Below are 15,952 nucleotides of genomic sequence, written 5' to 3'. Positions count from 1 at the left end.
TACCCCAACATTTGATTGAATTTACTTTCATTTGATTTCTGTAGAATTTGGCTATAATTGATCCAAAAAACAGTAAGTTGGATTTGGACAAAAATGGTTGTCGTTAGTTGCGATTTTGTAAATTCTTTTGGTGCAATTAGGACCCAAATGAGCTTTTGGGCAGGATCTCATCTGAAATAAATGATTTCTCCATAAAGTGTTATGACCTTGGTAGAGACCAATAACCCTCTCTTAAATAGAAGAAACATGAAATCCCACTTATTTACTGTAAGAATGCAGCCTCCAGACACCACAGTTTAGAACAGAATTTTTACTATATAAGAGTCAAGAAAGCAAACACTAACTACTATCTATTCATTACTCTAACATCCAGAATTAACATGATTTAAACATGAATTAACAGGCAAATTGTAGTTGAATATAAACATAAATTGCAAATTAAATGGTAGATACAACTTAGGCAGATCTTAAGAATTCGTTCAGCAGTCCACTCAGATTTTGGCGATCCTACTCCGATTTTGGGATCGCACTTAGTCACAGAGTCATTCAAACTCTGTCGTCTTCATGAGGAATTTCAGCTCCTCTTCAAGGAGCTAGTCTTATCCCCAGCCGACAGCAGCACCAACCTGTGGGTTCTGTGGGCACGTTCTTCTCAAGTGGCACATGTCTGCAGAACCCACTCAACTCTGTCTGGATGGCATAGATCCACCAATGTTATCTTCAAGTAACAGGAGCAACTGTAGCAACTCATCCCCTTTGCTTATTCTCAGCTTCTGGATCTAGCCTGCGCCTCTTGAGTCTTCAGCTTGTCTGTTGTGCTGCAGTGGACTCAACAACTGCTACTGCACAGCTTGGATTGATCTGTATCCTTTTATGTCTCTCAAGTTTTAGCTTGGATTTCCCAACCTCAACTTGCTTTTGATTTCCTTAAGGACAGGGAAGTTCAGTTTCATTTATGTTTACCTTTTTCTCCTTCCCTTTCAGTTTCATTTGCAATTGAGCTTCAGTTGAGGTTGTATATGTGTCCGAAACATGCAAATTAAACATAAAAAATATAGATTCTCTCTCAATAGCCCTGTGCTTGGCTGGCTATTCATAGCCAGATGAGAAGCGATTTAAATGCAGGGTGAGCAGTTGTTCTGCACAAATCTCAGACAATGCCCTATTTGTTCCAAATGCCTGGTTATTCAGGAGACATCTGGTGCCTCGGTGTTGACAGTTTTTCAGTCTTTGCAGGGAGGCTTTTTAGGAATTAACACGGACATCAAAAGTGAGACAAGGCAGTAGAAAGTGTATAAAGGAAAGATGGGTTCCACAGTATTGGTGGGACAAAGAGTGAAGCCATTTTTTTTAAGAATCCCCCTTAATTGAGCTTGTGTCTGCATGTTCTTTTATTAGCTTAACTGTAGGGAGCAGATGGTGAATGATTGCACAAAATTACTTTTGCCAGACTGTGTTCTCCGATCTTTCTATTGTCGATAAAGCAACTTTGAACTCAACCAAATGACACTTCATCTAATGTTAACTTGGCCTGCTTTTGCAGATTAAAGGAGCGTATGTGCTCTATACACAGAGATTTGGTATGGATCACAAGAGTTTCATTGTTTGCAGGGTTCCCTGAAAGCCATCAGATACTGGACTGTACCTGTAAAAACCAACCAAGCAAATGCACATTTAATGGAATGATCGACACCGTTGAAACCTAGAAGGTAGCCTTGGCAGACCTGAATTTGTAGGAATAGAAAAATTGATTGTGCAATATAACTAAGATTGAATTCTTGTGAAAATTAATAAAGACTATTTCATTCATTGCTCACCGTTATAAAATATTTGAAAGACCATTAATTCAGAAATGTGAGCAAGAGAATAAAAAGATTTGCATTTACAGAGCGCCTTTAACCATCGGATGCCTCATCACTTTACAGCCAATTGAATACTTTTGAAGTGCGTCCACTGTTCCAATGTAGGAAACCTAGCAACCAAGGGGAAGCGATGGCATAGTGGTATTGTTGCTGGACCAAGTGGTATTGTTGCTGGACTAATAATCCAGAGACCCAGGATGCCCGGTTTCGAATCCCACCATGCCAGATGGTGGAATTTCAAATGAATTGAAACCATTGTCGATTGTTGTAAAAACCCATCTGGTTCACTAATGGAAGGAAATCTGGCCTACATGTGACATACAGCTTAAACGCCCTCTGAAATGGCCTAGCAAGCCACTCATTTGTAGCAAACGACTACACAGTCTCAACAACACAATGAAATCGACATTGACACTGGAAACGACAACGGCAAACCCAGCCCTGTCGACAATGCAAAGTCCTCTTTACTAACACCTGGGGGCTCATGCCAAAATTGGGAGAGCTGTCTCACAGACTAGTCAAGCAGCAGCCTGACATAGTCATCCTCACGGAATCATATCTTACAGACAATGCCCCCGACACTACCATCACTACCCCAGGAGAGGTGGCGGTACTGTGCTACACAGGACTGATTGTCCTGGGAGTCCTCAACATTAACTCTGAACCCCATGAAGCCTCATGGCATCAGGTCAAACATGGGGAAGAAAACCTGCTGATTACCTAGTACCACCTGCCCCTCAGCTGATGAATCAGCACTCCTCCATGTTGAACACCACTTGGACGAAGCACTGAGGGTGGCAAGGGCACAGAATGTACCCTGGGTGGGGCCTTCAATGGGGTCATCACAAAGAGTGGCTCGGTAGCACTCATAGAGCTGGCCGAGTCCTAAAGGACATAGCTGCTAGACTTGGTCTGCGGTAGGTGGTGAGGGGACCAATGAGGGAAAATCATACTGACCTCATCCTTACCAACCTGCCTGCTGCAGATGCATCTGTCCATGACAGTATTGGTAGGAGTGACCACCGCACAGTCGTTATGGTGACGAAGTCCCTCTGTCACATTGAGGATACCCTTCATAGTGTGTGGCACTACCACTGTGCTAAATGGGATAGATTTCGAACAGATCTAGCAACTCAAGACTGGGCAGCCATGAGGCACTGTGGGCCATCAGCAGCAGCAGAATTGTACTCAGCCACAATCTGTCACCTCATGGCCTGGCATATCCCCCACCCTGCCATTACCAACAAGCCAGGGGATCAACCCTGGTTCAATGAAGAGTGCAGGAGGGCATGCCAGGAGCAGCACCAGGCATACCTAAAAATGAGGTGTCAGCCTGGTGAAGCTATAACACAGGACTACTTGCGCGCCAAACAGCATAAGCAGCAAGTGGTAGACAGAGCTAAGTGATCTCACAACCAACGGATCAGACCTAAGCTCTGCAATCCTGCCACATCAGTTGTGAATGGTGGTGGACAATTAAACAACTCATTGGAGGAGGAGGCTCCACAAATATTCCCATCTCCAATGATGGGGGAGCCCAGCACATTAATGCAAAAGATGAGGCTGAAGCATTTGCAACAATCTTCAGCCAGAAGTGCCGAGTTGATGATCCATCTCAGCATCCTCCAGAGGTCCCAGCATCAATTCAATTCACTCCATGTGATATCAAGAAACGGCTGAAGGCACTGGATACTGCAAAGGCTATGGGTCCTGACAATATTCTGGCAAAAGTACTGAAGACTTGTAATCCAGAATTTGATGCGCCTCTAGCCAAGTTGTTCCAGTACAGCTACAACACCGGCATCTACCCGGCTGTGTGGAAAATTGACCAGGTACGTCCTGTACACAAAAAGCAGGATAAATCCAACCTGGCCAATTACCGCCCCAGCAGTCTATTCTCGATCATCAGTAAAGTAATGGAAGGGGTTGTCATCAGTGCTATCAAGCGGCACTTGCTTAGCAATAACCTGCTCACTGATGCCCAGTTTGGGTTCCGCCAGGGTCATTCAGCTCCTGACCTCATTACAACCTTGTAAAATAGCTGAACTCCCGAGATGAGGTGTGAGTGACTGCCCTTGACATCAAGGCTGCATTTGACCGAGTGTGACATCAAGGAGTCCTAGCAAAACTGGAGTCAGTGGGAATCGGGGATGGGGGTGTGGGGAGCTCTCTGCTGATTGAAGTCATATCTAGCACAAAAGAAGATGGTTGTGATTGTTCGAGGTCAATCAGCTCCAGGGCATCATTGCAGGAGTTCCTCAGGGTGGTGTCCTCGGCCCAATCATCTTCGGCTGCTTCATAAGATCAGCGGCTTCCACTTTAAGATCATAAGGTTAGAAGTGGGGATGGTCACTGATGATTGCACAGTGTTTACCATTTGTGACGACTCAGGTACTGAAGCAGTCCATGTCCATGTGCAACTAGACTTAGACAACATCCAGGCTTGGGCTGACAAGTGGCAAGTAACATTTGCACCACACACAAGTGTCAGGTAATGACCATCTCCAACAAGAGAGTCTAACCATCGCCCCATGACATTCAATGGCATTATCATTGCTGAATCCCCCACTATTAACATCCTGGGGGTTACCATTAACCAGAAACTGAACTGGACTAGCGATATAAATACTGTGGCTACAAGAGCAGGGCAGAGGCTAGGATTCCTGCGTTGAGTAACCTACCTCCTGACTCCTCGAAGTCTGCCCACCATACACAAGGCATAAGTCAGGAGTTTAATGGAATACTTCCCACTTACCTGGATGAGTGCAGCTCCCACAACACTCAAGAAGCTCGACACCATCCAGGACAATGCAACCTGCTTGATTGGCACCCCATCCACAAATATTCTCTCCCTCCACCACCGACGCACAGTAGCAGCGGTGTTTACCATCTACAAGATGCACTGCAGGAATTCACCAAGGCTCCTTAGACAGCACCTTCCAAATGTATGACCACTAACATCTAGAAGGATAAGGGCTGCAGATAGATGGGAACACCACCACCTGGAAGTTACACTCCAAGTCACTCATCATCCTTCCTTGGATATATATATATTGCCGTTCCTTCACTGTTGCTGGGTCAAAATCCTGGAACTCCCTCCCTAACACCACTGTGGTGTACCTATACCACATGGACTGCAGCGGTTCAAGAAGGCAGCTCATCACCACTTTCTCAAGGGCAACTAGTGATGGGCAATAAATGCTGGCCCAGCCAGCGAAATCCACATCCCATGAATGAATGAAAAAAGAACAAGGTTTCACAAGCAACAATTTGATAATGACCAGATAATTTGTTCTTGTGATGTTGATTGAGGGATAAATATTGAAGAGGACACTGGGGAGAGCTCTCCTTCTCTTTGAAATAACACCGTGAGATAGTTTACATCTGTCTGAGAGAACAGATGGAGCCTTAGTTTAACTCTCCTGAAAGGCGACACATTTGAAAGCGCGGTATTCCTTCAGTACTCCGCTGGAGTGTCAGCCTAGATTTTTCTGCTCAAGTCTCTGGAGTGAGACTTGAACACAGCCTTCTGATTCAGGTGAGAGTGGCACCAAGTGAACCGAAGCAGACAAATTGTTTTCATATGTCACGTTTTAATTCAACTGCACTGAACATTGAAAATAAATTTTTAAGTTAAAATTATCCATAGTCTGTGTGCACACCTTGTTTTAAGAGGGAAAAATTCCAATTCTAGTGTTATATTTGGTGGACTGTGTGCAGCTTATGGTGATTTGAATGCAATGGACTGCTTCATCAGTATAAAATATTCCTTTGAAAACCTTATCGTCAGTGAAGATGGTGATACGAGTTTCCTCCAATAGCATTCATATTACTTATGCTGTTTTATTGATCTACCATATTAAGCTGTTGAATCATTAGAGGAAGTGTTATTCTTCGCTTATTATCCAGGGTTAATTTTTATCTCCATGTATGTTCAAAGTGCTTTTTATTTTCTTGCCAGGTTCTCTATGGATATCAATAGTGCTAGCAGTGTTGTTCTGCAGGCTTTGACCCAGGCTACTAGTCAAGATACAGCCGTGCTGAAGCCAGCTGAGGAGCGATTAAAACAATGGGAGACACAACCTGGTTTCTATTCAGCTTTGTTGGTGAGTTATAGTTTCATAGTTACTTAAATGGCTTGGGTACACCTCCCATTATAGTTCATAGGATAAGCAAATGTAAAAGCTTGGTATGCAATTGGCAGTTACACAAGCAATTAGTCTAATTTGTAATCATGTTTGGTTGAGTGGTGAGTGAATAACTGCTTTCTTAAATTCATAAAGTATACATAATTTACTATTCTGCAACAGTTTATGTACACACTTAGGCTCTCATAGGTAATGGAATATCAATTTAAGACACTAATTTTATCTGGTTTGTTTGAAAGACAAATATTTAGGCTACTGTTGTGAGACAGTGCTTAATCTGTGAATTAAATTGCACTGTAAACACTTATTTGTGCAGTACCAAATTTTATGAGCATTTATTAAATTCAGAAGGTTAGTTTTTCAGAAAATTCACTAAGTATATACTTCACCCTATCGTGGAACGCCCAAGAACATGGGTGATATATTTCCTGCAAATATTTGCTAATTTTATTGTTGATCCAGTTATGGGGAAAACACCTACATTGGTTTTATTCATTGGTGGGATGCTACCATTGCTGGCTAGGCCAGCAGTTATTGCCTATCCCTTATTGCCCTTGAGAAGGTGGCGGTGAGCTGCCTTGAACCAATGCAGTCCATGTGGTGTACGTACACCCACAGTACTGTTAGGGAGTTCCAAGATTTTGACCCAGCGACAGTGAAGGAATGTCGATAACAGTTCTAAGTCAGGATGGTGTGTGGCTTGTAGGGGAACTTACAGGTGGTGGTGTTGCCAAGCATCTTCTGCCCTTATCCTTCTAGATGGTAGAGGTTGTGGGTTTGGAAGGTGCTGTCAAAGGAGCCTTGGTGAGTTGCTGCAATGCATCTTGTAGATGGTACACACTGCTGCTCCTGTGGGTGATGAAGAGAGTGAATGTTAAGGTGGTGGATTGGGTGCCAATCAAGTGGGTAGCTTTGTCCTGGATGGCGTCAAACTATTTGTGTGTTCATGAATTGCACTCACTAAGCAAGTGGAGAGTATTCTCTCACACTCTTGACTTGTGCCTTGTTGATGATAGACAGGCTTGGGGAGTCAGGAGGTGAGTTACTTGCCACAGAATTCCCAGCCTCAACTGCTGTTGTAGCCACAGTATTTTTATGGCTAGTCCAATTCAGTTTCTGGTCAATGGTAATCCTCAGGATGTTGACAGCGGAGGATTCACCGATGGTACTGCCATTGAATGTCAAGGGGAGATGGTCAGATTCTCTCTTGGTGGAGATGGTCATTGCCTGGCCCTTGTGTGGTGTGAATGTTACTTGCCACTTATAAGCCTGAATGTTGTCCAGGTAATGCGACATATTGATGCACACTGTGTCGGTATCTGAGGAGTTAGGTATTGTGCAATTATCAGTGAACATCCCCACTTCTGCTTTTATGATGGAGGGAAGGTCATTGATGAAGCAGCTGAAGATGGTTGGGCCTGCGAAATTACCCTGAGGAACTCCTGCAGCGATGTCCCAGGACTGAGATGATTGACCTCCAACAACAACAACCGTCTTCCTTTGTGCTACACATGACTTCAACCAGCGGAGAGTTTCCCCCCTGATTCCCATGGACTAATTTTGGTGAGGGCACCTTGATGCCACACTGTCAAATGCTGCCTTGGTGTGAAGGGCAGTCACTCTCACCTCGTTTCTTGAATTCAGCTCTTTTGTCCATGTTTGGAGCAAAGCTGTAGTGAGCTCAGGAGCTAAGTGGCCTTTGATGAACCCAAACTGAGTGTCGGTGAGTAGGTTATTGCTGTTTAAGCACCACTTGATAGCACTGTCAATGACACCTTCCATCACCTTGATGACCGATAGTAGACTGACGGGGCATAATTGGCCGGGTTGAATATGTCCTTGTGCATTTGTGGACAGGGCAAACCTGGTCAATTTTTCCACCTTGTCGGGTACAAAACAGTGTTGAAGTTCTTCAAGAACAGCTTAGCTAGCGGTGTGACTCCTCTGGAGAACAAGTCTTCAGTGCTACTGCCGGAATGTTCTCTGAAATCTTACTGTGTCCAGACAACCTTATTTATGCAACTGAAGGCATCACTGCCAATGGTGGAGAACTTAAAAGCAGGTTTGCTCAAAATGCAGAGTTGGAGGAGGACAGATAACTCCAAGTGTGGGGCTGGGGACTATAGGGATGGGAAGGGGGCAAGGCCACAGAAGGATGTGAGAACAAGGATCAGAATTATTTAATGGAGGTGTTGCTGAACAAGGAGGCAAAGGCGGCCATCAAGCACAATGGTGATGGATACACAGGACTGTGAATTAAAAAGCCTCAGCGACACTTTCCTTGCTGGCAGGCATTGATCGAGACACAATTATGACATTAGGCATGACATGTGACACTCACATTGGAATCTGTGTGGCTTCATTCTAGCTTGGAGTGGCTAGGAATTTTTATTCTCCGTTTCTTCTCCTTCTCAAGCATGTGCATGTTGACTTTTCATAAATAGATTCCCCATTGACTCTAACAATGAGAACATGGAGTTAAACAGCATCTTTAACATAGTGAAACAACCCAAGGCACTTAAGGGGTGTGCTAGAAGATCATGTTATGTGTTGAAACGTCTCCATCTTACTGTTGAAATTGTCGTAACTGTCAAACTCTGGGGATGTAAAAAAAGGCAAAGATTTGTTTTGTTCAATCAGTTGAAGTGTTGATCATAGACATTAGCAGTTCAGGAAGGCTGCAAATGGATCACATGGGAAGCATGGGATGAAAGGACACAGAAGACTTCTTAAGAGTGAGTGTGAAATAAAGTTCAGAATTTGGTGGTCAATATAAACCCAGAAGCTGAAGCAAGATGTGCTACAGTGCAGGAAAATCAATTTCTGACCATGAAACCTACTATAGGATGGCAAACTTTTGGGGATGGACAGCAGTGATTCTCAACTAGACATGTTTGGCATAAATAATAAAACACTAAACAGGGCTAAAGTGCACACATTATTTGAGGCAGATGAATTTACACAATGGTAGAGTTGATTGGGAAGGGCAGAGGTAAAACAGCAATGGATGGACATCTATTCAGATCCATAGCAAAGGAATATGCAACCCCAGAGCCAAAGAACCTTTCACAGCATACCATTTTATTAAAAGATCTGGTAGATAAATTGAAGATGAATTCTCAAAAATATTCATCTCTGAAATTATTTCACTGGTTTTCAAAATTTTAAAATCATATTACTCATGCAATTACTAGTGCGTGATGATGTGACCATGCGTGCAGACTGTGGCACCGGTGAATGGGTTGATGGGTATGTTCTGATGACACAACTTGTGGGAGAAATTGGGCATGTGTGGGTGATTGGTACCAGGAGTCAGTGTTGTACAATTGTAAAATGTTGGTTCTGTTATGTCAGTGAATAGAAAAAAAAGTTAGGCGCTATTGACAGCCAAATGAAGTGACAAAATTTAGTATTTTACATAGCCTGTGTTTGTGGCAAATTTGTTTTTCACCGAAATATTTAAATATACACCTGTTGAAAATATATGACTTGATACAACATTCATAAGAGTTTACAATTTATGAATTTATATGTTTAGCAGCCAGTAAAGTACTCAAGTGCTTGAAAGAGGTGAAGAGAGAATGCTTTTAAGGTTGTGCACAGTGCAGATTGCCAACTGTTGTGCTCTGTTGGTTAGGTCTCCAATAGAAAATAAACTCCAGAAAAATTTATAAAGTTGCAATTTCCACTTGTCTTCTGTAACATCTTTGTAGGTCTCTGGATACTATCAAATCTGGTTCTATAATTTAAATATATATTTTTATAAATCCTTAAGTAGTTATTGGATTGTGGAATTGTTCTGGAAATGAAACAGTTCTTTGTACACCACAGGCATGTGCATTTTACTTTGAGAGGTACTTGATAGAACTACATGTTCATCTCATCAGTTTCAGAAGTGATTGCCAGCCTTATTCTGCTTCTCAACAGTCACTGGCTGATTAGCTGTTAATATAATGTTTTCTTTCTAGGTGGAAATTAACATTACATTTATTCTCAAGAGTGTTGTATTAGCTTTTGGCTATTTTCTTGTAACACAAGGAAAGGGAGTAGACCATTCAGCGCAATGAATGGTGGATCAGGCTCAATTACATCATGGCTGATCTGTACATTAAATCTATCTACCCATAGAACCATAATGGCACAGAAAGAGGCCATTCAGCCCATCATGTCTGTGCTGGCTGAAAAAACTAGCAGTCCATTCTAATCTCACCTTTTAGCACCTGGTCCATAGTCTTGCAGATTACAGCATTTCAGGTGCAGATCCGGGTACCTTTCAAATGAGCTGAGGGTTTCTACCTCAACCACCAATCTTGGGCAGCGAATTTCAAACACCTACCACCCTCTTGGTGAAAAAGTTTTTCCTAATATCCCTTCTAATCCTAATACCAGTCACCTTAAATTGTGCCCCCTGGTAATTGACCTCTCTGCTAGAGGAAACAAGTCTTCTCCGTCTGCTCTATCTAGGCCCCTCATAGTTTTGTACACCTCAATCGAGTCACCCTTCAGCCTCCTCTGTTCTAAGGAAAACAACCCTAGCCTACCTAATCTCTCCTCATAGCTGCAATTTTCCAACCTTGGCAACATTCTTGTAAATCCCTTCTGTACTCTCTCCAGAGCAATCATGTCCTTCCTATAATGTGGTTACCAGAATTGTACTCAAAATTCCAGCTGTGGCCTAACCGGCACTTTATATAGTTCCATCATTACATCCCTGCTTTTGTATTCTATACCTTGTCCAATAAAGGAAAACATTCTATTTGCCTTCTTTACCACCTTTTATCTACCTGTCCTGCCACCTTCAGGGACCTGTGGACATGCACTCCAAGGTGTCTCACTTCCCCTTTACCCCCCACCTCCCCCCCACCTCCAGTATTCTACCGTTTTTTGAGTATTCCTTTGCTTTGTTTGCTCTCCCAAAATGGGACAAGGTACAAATCAGGAGCATGATGGAATACTCCCCACTTGCCTGGATGAGTGCAGCTCCCACAACACTCAAGAAGCTTAACACCGCCCAGGATGAAGCAGCTTGCTTGATTGGCACCACATCCACTCCCTCCACCACTGACGCACAGTAGCAGCAGTGTGTGCCATCTACAAGATGCACTGCAAGAATTCACCAAGGCTGCTACGACAGCACCTTCCAAACCCACGACCACTACCATCTAGAAGGACAAGGGCAGCAGATAGATGGGAGCACCACCACCTGGAAGTTCCCTTCCAAGTCACTCACCATCTTGACTTGGAAATATATTGCCATTCCTTCACAGTTGCTGGGTCAAAATCCTGGAATTCCCTCCCTAACAGCACTGTGGGTGTACCGACACCACGTGGACTGCAGCAGTTTAAGAAGACAGCTCACCACCACCTTCTCAAGGGCAACTAGGGATGGGCTATAAATGCTGGTCCCAGCCAGCGAAGCCCACACCCCCTGAATGAATAAAAAATAAATAAATGCACAACCCCTCGCTTCTCCAGATTGAATTCTGTTTGCTATTTCCCGCCCACTCAACCAAGCTATTGATATCATTCTGGAGACAACAGCTATCCCCTTCACTATCAACCACGTGGCCGATTTTTGTGTCATCTGCAAATTTCCCAGTCACGCCTCCCACATTTAAGCCCAAATCATTAATATATGCAGAAAAGGACCCAACACTGAGTCCTATGGAATGCCACTGGTAACTGCTTTCCATTCGCAAAAACGTCCATCAACTACTATCCTTTGTTTTCTGTCACTGAAGCAATTTTGTATCCAACTCGCTACATTTCCCTGTATCCCAGGGCTGTTACTTTTCTGACCAGTCTGCCATATGGGACCTTGTCAAGTGCCTTACTAAAATCCATGTAGACAACATCCACTGCACTACCCTCATCAATCCTCCTTGTTACTTCCTCAGAAAATTCAATTAAGTTAGTAAGACACAACTTTCCCTTAAAACCATGCGGACTATCTCAACAGCCTTTTGGGTGGAAAAGAATCCCAGTTTGTTTTTAACCTTTGTGTGGATAAGTGCTTCCTCACATCACCCCTGAACAGCATAGCTCAAATTTTGAAGTTATGCCCCTTTGATTGGACTACCCCAAAATAGTTTATCTCTGTCTTACCCAATAAAATCCTTCAATTACCTTAAGCATCTCAATTACCATTTCCAATTTGCTGCTTTACACAACACTTGCTGCTAAACAACGTTCCAGATTATTTTCATCACTGCTTTAGATATAATATGATTTGCTTTCTTGATAGTGTGTGCAGTAGAAGGATCTGGTATATAAAGGGTTAATGTGGGACTGAGTACAGTACTGCCCGCACAGTGATGTAAGAAGGCACATGACCCAGAGTCAGGGTCAGCCTGGAGATGGACATAGCTGGGTTAAGATCTAGACTGGAGTCAGCTCCATACCTGCACCCTCTACTCTGAATATGTACATAACTATGAGCTGTTAACAAAGGCTTGCTGTTAACGTACTCCAGGCTATGAAGCCTAGTTCATGGTGTCCAAAGCAGGATTCTTCATGGTGGCAGACTTGAGATTAAAAACCCCATCCTCATAAGAATGCTAAGAAACTAAGAAAAAGGACATCTTCAACATATTCTGCACTGAACCTGGCTCCCAACTGAAGCTACAGGTGCTGAGAAAATTCACCAGAAAGTAAAAGCTCCAGAGACAGAAGAGCCTGGAAGCAAATAAGAAAGTTAGAATAATAATATATAATATAAAAACAGAAAATGCTGGAAAAACTCAGCAGGTCCGGCAGCATCTGTGGAGAGAGAAGCAGAGTTAACTTTTCAAGCCTGCATGACTTCTTCAGAGTCTTAGAGTCATACAGACATGAAACGTTAACTCCGTTTTGCTCTCCACAGATGCTGCCAGACCTGCTGAGTTTTTTCAGCATTTTTTGTTTCTGTTTCAGATTTCCAGCATCCACAGTATTTTGCTTTTAACTTAAATGTAGAAGTTTTACTCAAGAAGCAGAAGACTCCATTGGATTCTCCTTGGAAGCCCAGCTTCAGCAAGCAGCACTTACAACCTGCAAGGGTGAGAGAAAATTTTTAAATTCCAGGCCAGCCATTCCTGAGAAATCCCTTTGAGTTATTCAGTCTGAAGTGCCATTTGAAAGAGACCCGTTACTAAGCCCAATTCCAGACTATTGAGTCTCGGCGTGTTGCTCCCGAATCCAGCAAGGGGAAAAAAAAAATTTGTCTGCTCTGGCTGTCCAGGTTTGGAAACAGCAAGCCGCCGATTCTTTTCCGAGAGTCCCGACTCATAATGCGATACCTCTGAATTAAGTCGGCAGCCAGCCAACCTACGCTGCTATTACGGCCCCTTCTTCAAGCAGAAGTGCACCGCTGTCATTTTGAGAAGCCTAGCAAGTGCGGGAAGACCCCTTGTTCAACTGTAACCAGCGAGGTCATTTTGGAAGCCTGTAATTTCTTAAAAGCTGTACCCACACTTCTTGAAATCTTCAGAAATGGATTGCAATTCCACACTAGCAGCTCCTCTAGGATTCACCAATGGCCCAGACCAGTCACAGAATTGGGAGTCTTTGGAGGAGAAGATTTTTAAGGTACAACTGTTGCTGCAGGTCTCAATAAAAAATCAGAGGCAGAACAAGTTAATATGCTTCCTTACTCGATTGGACCAATAGCAGATGATATACTTGCATGACAAGCTATTGATAATCATCAGCCAAATTTGATGTTTTGAAATCTTTCGACTGTTTCAACTTGAGATCCAACAAAATACTGGAGAAAGCTAAATTTAATAAGTCCAGCTCCCTGGGGAGCCTGTTGATTCCTTCATTAATGATCTCTGTAGGATGGCAGAAGGATGTGAATGTGGCAATCTGAGCTCATCTGAGACACAATCATGGGTGTTGCAGACGGTTCCCTCTCTGACCTCCTACAAGCTAAATATGATATTACCCTCAATAAGGCTATCAAGTTAGCTAGACTGTCTGAGTTACCTGAACAACACTGGACATCCCAAGGGGAGTGAGCACTCCATGGGGCAGAAACCAACCCTCAGTCCACCATATCAAGTCACAAAAACGCAGGGACCACCCAAGTCAGGGAAAGCAATTCTGAACTGCCCAGCAGAGCAACCTTGCCAGTGCTGCAGTGCGAAGTGCCCTCATAGGAAAGATCAATGCCCTTCGAGTACTGCCCAATGCTTCCACTGCAGTAGACGAGGACACTTTGGTAAACTGTGTAAGTCAAAACCCCAGCACCACACCGACCTCCCAAATGCAATCCACAAGATTGAGACTGAAGACTCAGAAGCCACACAGCCATTCTTCCGAGGGGACATGAGAGATTGTGGTTTGTCGTTTTGGAATGCTGATATCCTGGTCATCTAACAAGTTTCAAACTAGATTCAGGTGCCAGTGCGACAGCCCTGTCAGCCGAGGAACCATGGCTCCAAGGCTTTTGGATTCGAACAACAGACACTGCACTGTATGGAGTAGGGGTAGTCTGACTCCTGGTTCTCGGCATGATCTTTGAACCACTGAAGTATGATGACAAACAAATATTTGAGCTGATTGATATATGTCATCTGCAATCAGCCTTTCTCTCTTCTAAGCAAAGACGCCTGTATAGCCCTTGATCTTATCTAGCTGGCGGAAGATGTTGAGGCTTCCACAGCCATTAGTCGGCCAGAACGGCATGGTTCTGAGTCCTCAAACGCTAAACTATATTCAGACTCTGATCTCACCTGTGATCTATCCTCTTGTTGCAGAGCAGGTTTGTCATCATCATTCCAAGTCCTGGAAAGTCCTAATGGTCAGACCAACCTACCGCACACGAGATTACCAGTGCACCTCCGGTGGAAGTGGAACCAGAGAGGAGCCTCTACCTTCAACTACGATGATGGCATAGTCAATTGACACACCAACCACTGGACATAGTCAATTGACACACCAACCACTGGACACACAGCAACTTCCAGCCAGCATGCCAAAGCCACAAGAGACACCTGGAACCTGGTAGTAGTTGCACACCATCAGCAGAGGTGAACATGCTACTCAATCTTCTTGCCACAGGAACACTCTTCCTGAGCCCCAGTGAGCTTCCAGACAGCGTAAACGGCAAAGAGAAGAAAAAGCACAGCCAAGTAGATGAGTAACCTGCAAAAAATGATCGAGTCACTACAACCATATGCTGCCAAACCAGCCAGACCACCAGGTGTGGTTTAACATCAAGCAATGGAAGAAACAGATGAAACCATGCCCAAACACCAGTCCAACCTCCAAGCCAACAACAAGAACAAGCAACACCACTCTCCCGACAGAATGGCAAAAGAGATGTGGAAGGGTTATAAGATCTTCAGACCATCTGAACCTCTAAATTCAAGGACTTGAAGGGGGGTGAAGGGGTATTGTGAATGTTATTAATACTATAATAGCAATAATGTTAGAAGAGCGTTAAGATTGTAACAATAAGGTGAATGCACAAGACAAGCAATGTAAGGCTTGAAAATAACAACTAACTATATCCATGGGGTAAAGACTTGGGAAGTGTAGAAGGATTTGGCACATAAAGGGGCACATGTGGGGCTGTCGTCTTACAGTGATGTAAGACGACACCTGACCCAGAGCCAGGCTCAGCCTGGAGATGGACAGAGGTTAAGACCGAGACTGGAGTCAGCTCCGTATCTGTACCCTCAACTCATAACTATATGCATATTTGGAGTAGTTAATAAATACTTGCTATTAACATACTTCAGACTATGAAGCCTACTTCATGCTGCCTGAAGCAGGAATCTTCAGAGTGGACTTCGGCTTATTAATTTACTGAAGTCTGTACAAAGCATGAACATTTTAGTGCCTCAAAGAAACATAAGTTCATGACTGTCTTGGGGGCCGGAAACTTGTAACAGCAGCTGTTAGATTTTAAGCAAAAGTAATGAATTGAGTGACTTATTTTACAGCCTTGACTCAGTG

The 15,952-nt window shown here is 43.6% G+C and overlaps 1 protein-coding gene across 4 annotated transcripts in view; it reads left to right on the top strand.

Annotated features, from left to right (window-relative positions):
- Positions 1-15,952, top strand: part of ipo11 (importin 11) — a 712,707-nt gene that overhangs the window by 47,247 nt on the left and 649,508 nt on the right. For all 4 annotated transcript variants that reach the window (XM_078549030.1, XM_078549021.1, XM_078549038.1 and 1 more), the window contains one exon: positions 5,824-5,968. In XM_078549030.1, coding sequence (XP_078405156.1) covers positions 5,831-5,968 — 138 coding nt within the window. In that variant the 5' untranslated portion in view covers positions 5,824-5,830. The remainder of the gene's footprint in view (positions 1-5,823; positions 5,969-15,952) is intronic.

The sequence above is a fragment of the Cetorhinus maximus genome, chromosome 1, assembly GCF_964194155.1.
Source record: "Cetorhinus maximus chromosome 1, sCetMax3.hap1.1, whole genome shotgun sequence".
Lineage (NCBI taxonomy): Eukaryota > Metazoa > Chordata > Chondrichthyes > Lamniformes > Cetorhinidae > Cetorhinus > Cetorhinus maximus.
The sequence above is the reverse complement of the archived record's forward strand: the minus strand, read 5'-3'. Positions and strand labels throughout refer to the sequence as shown.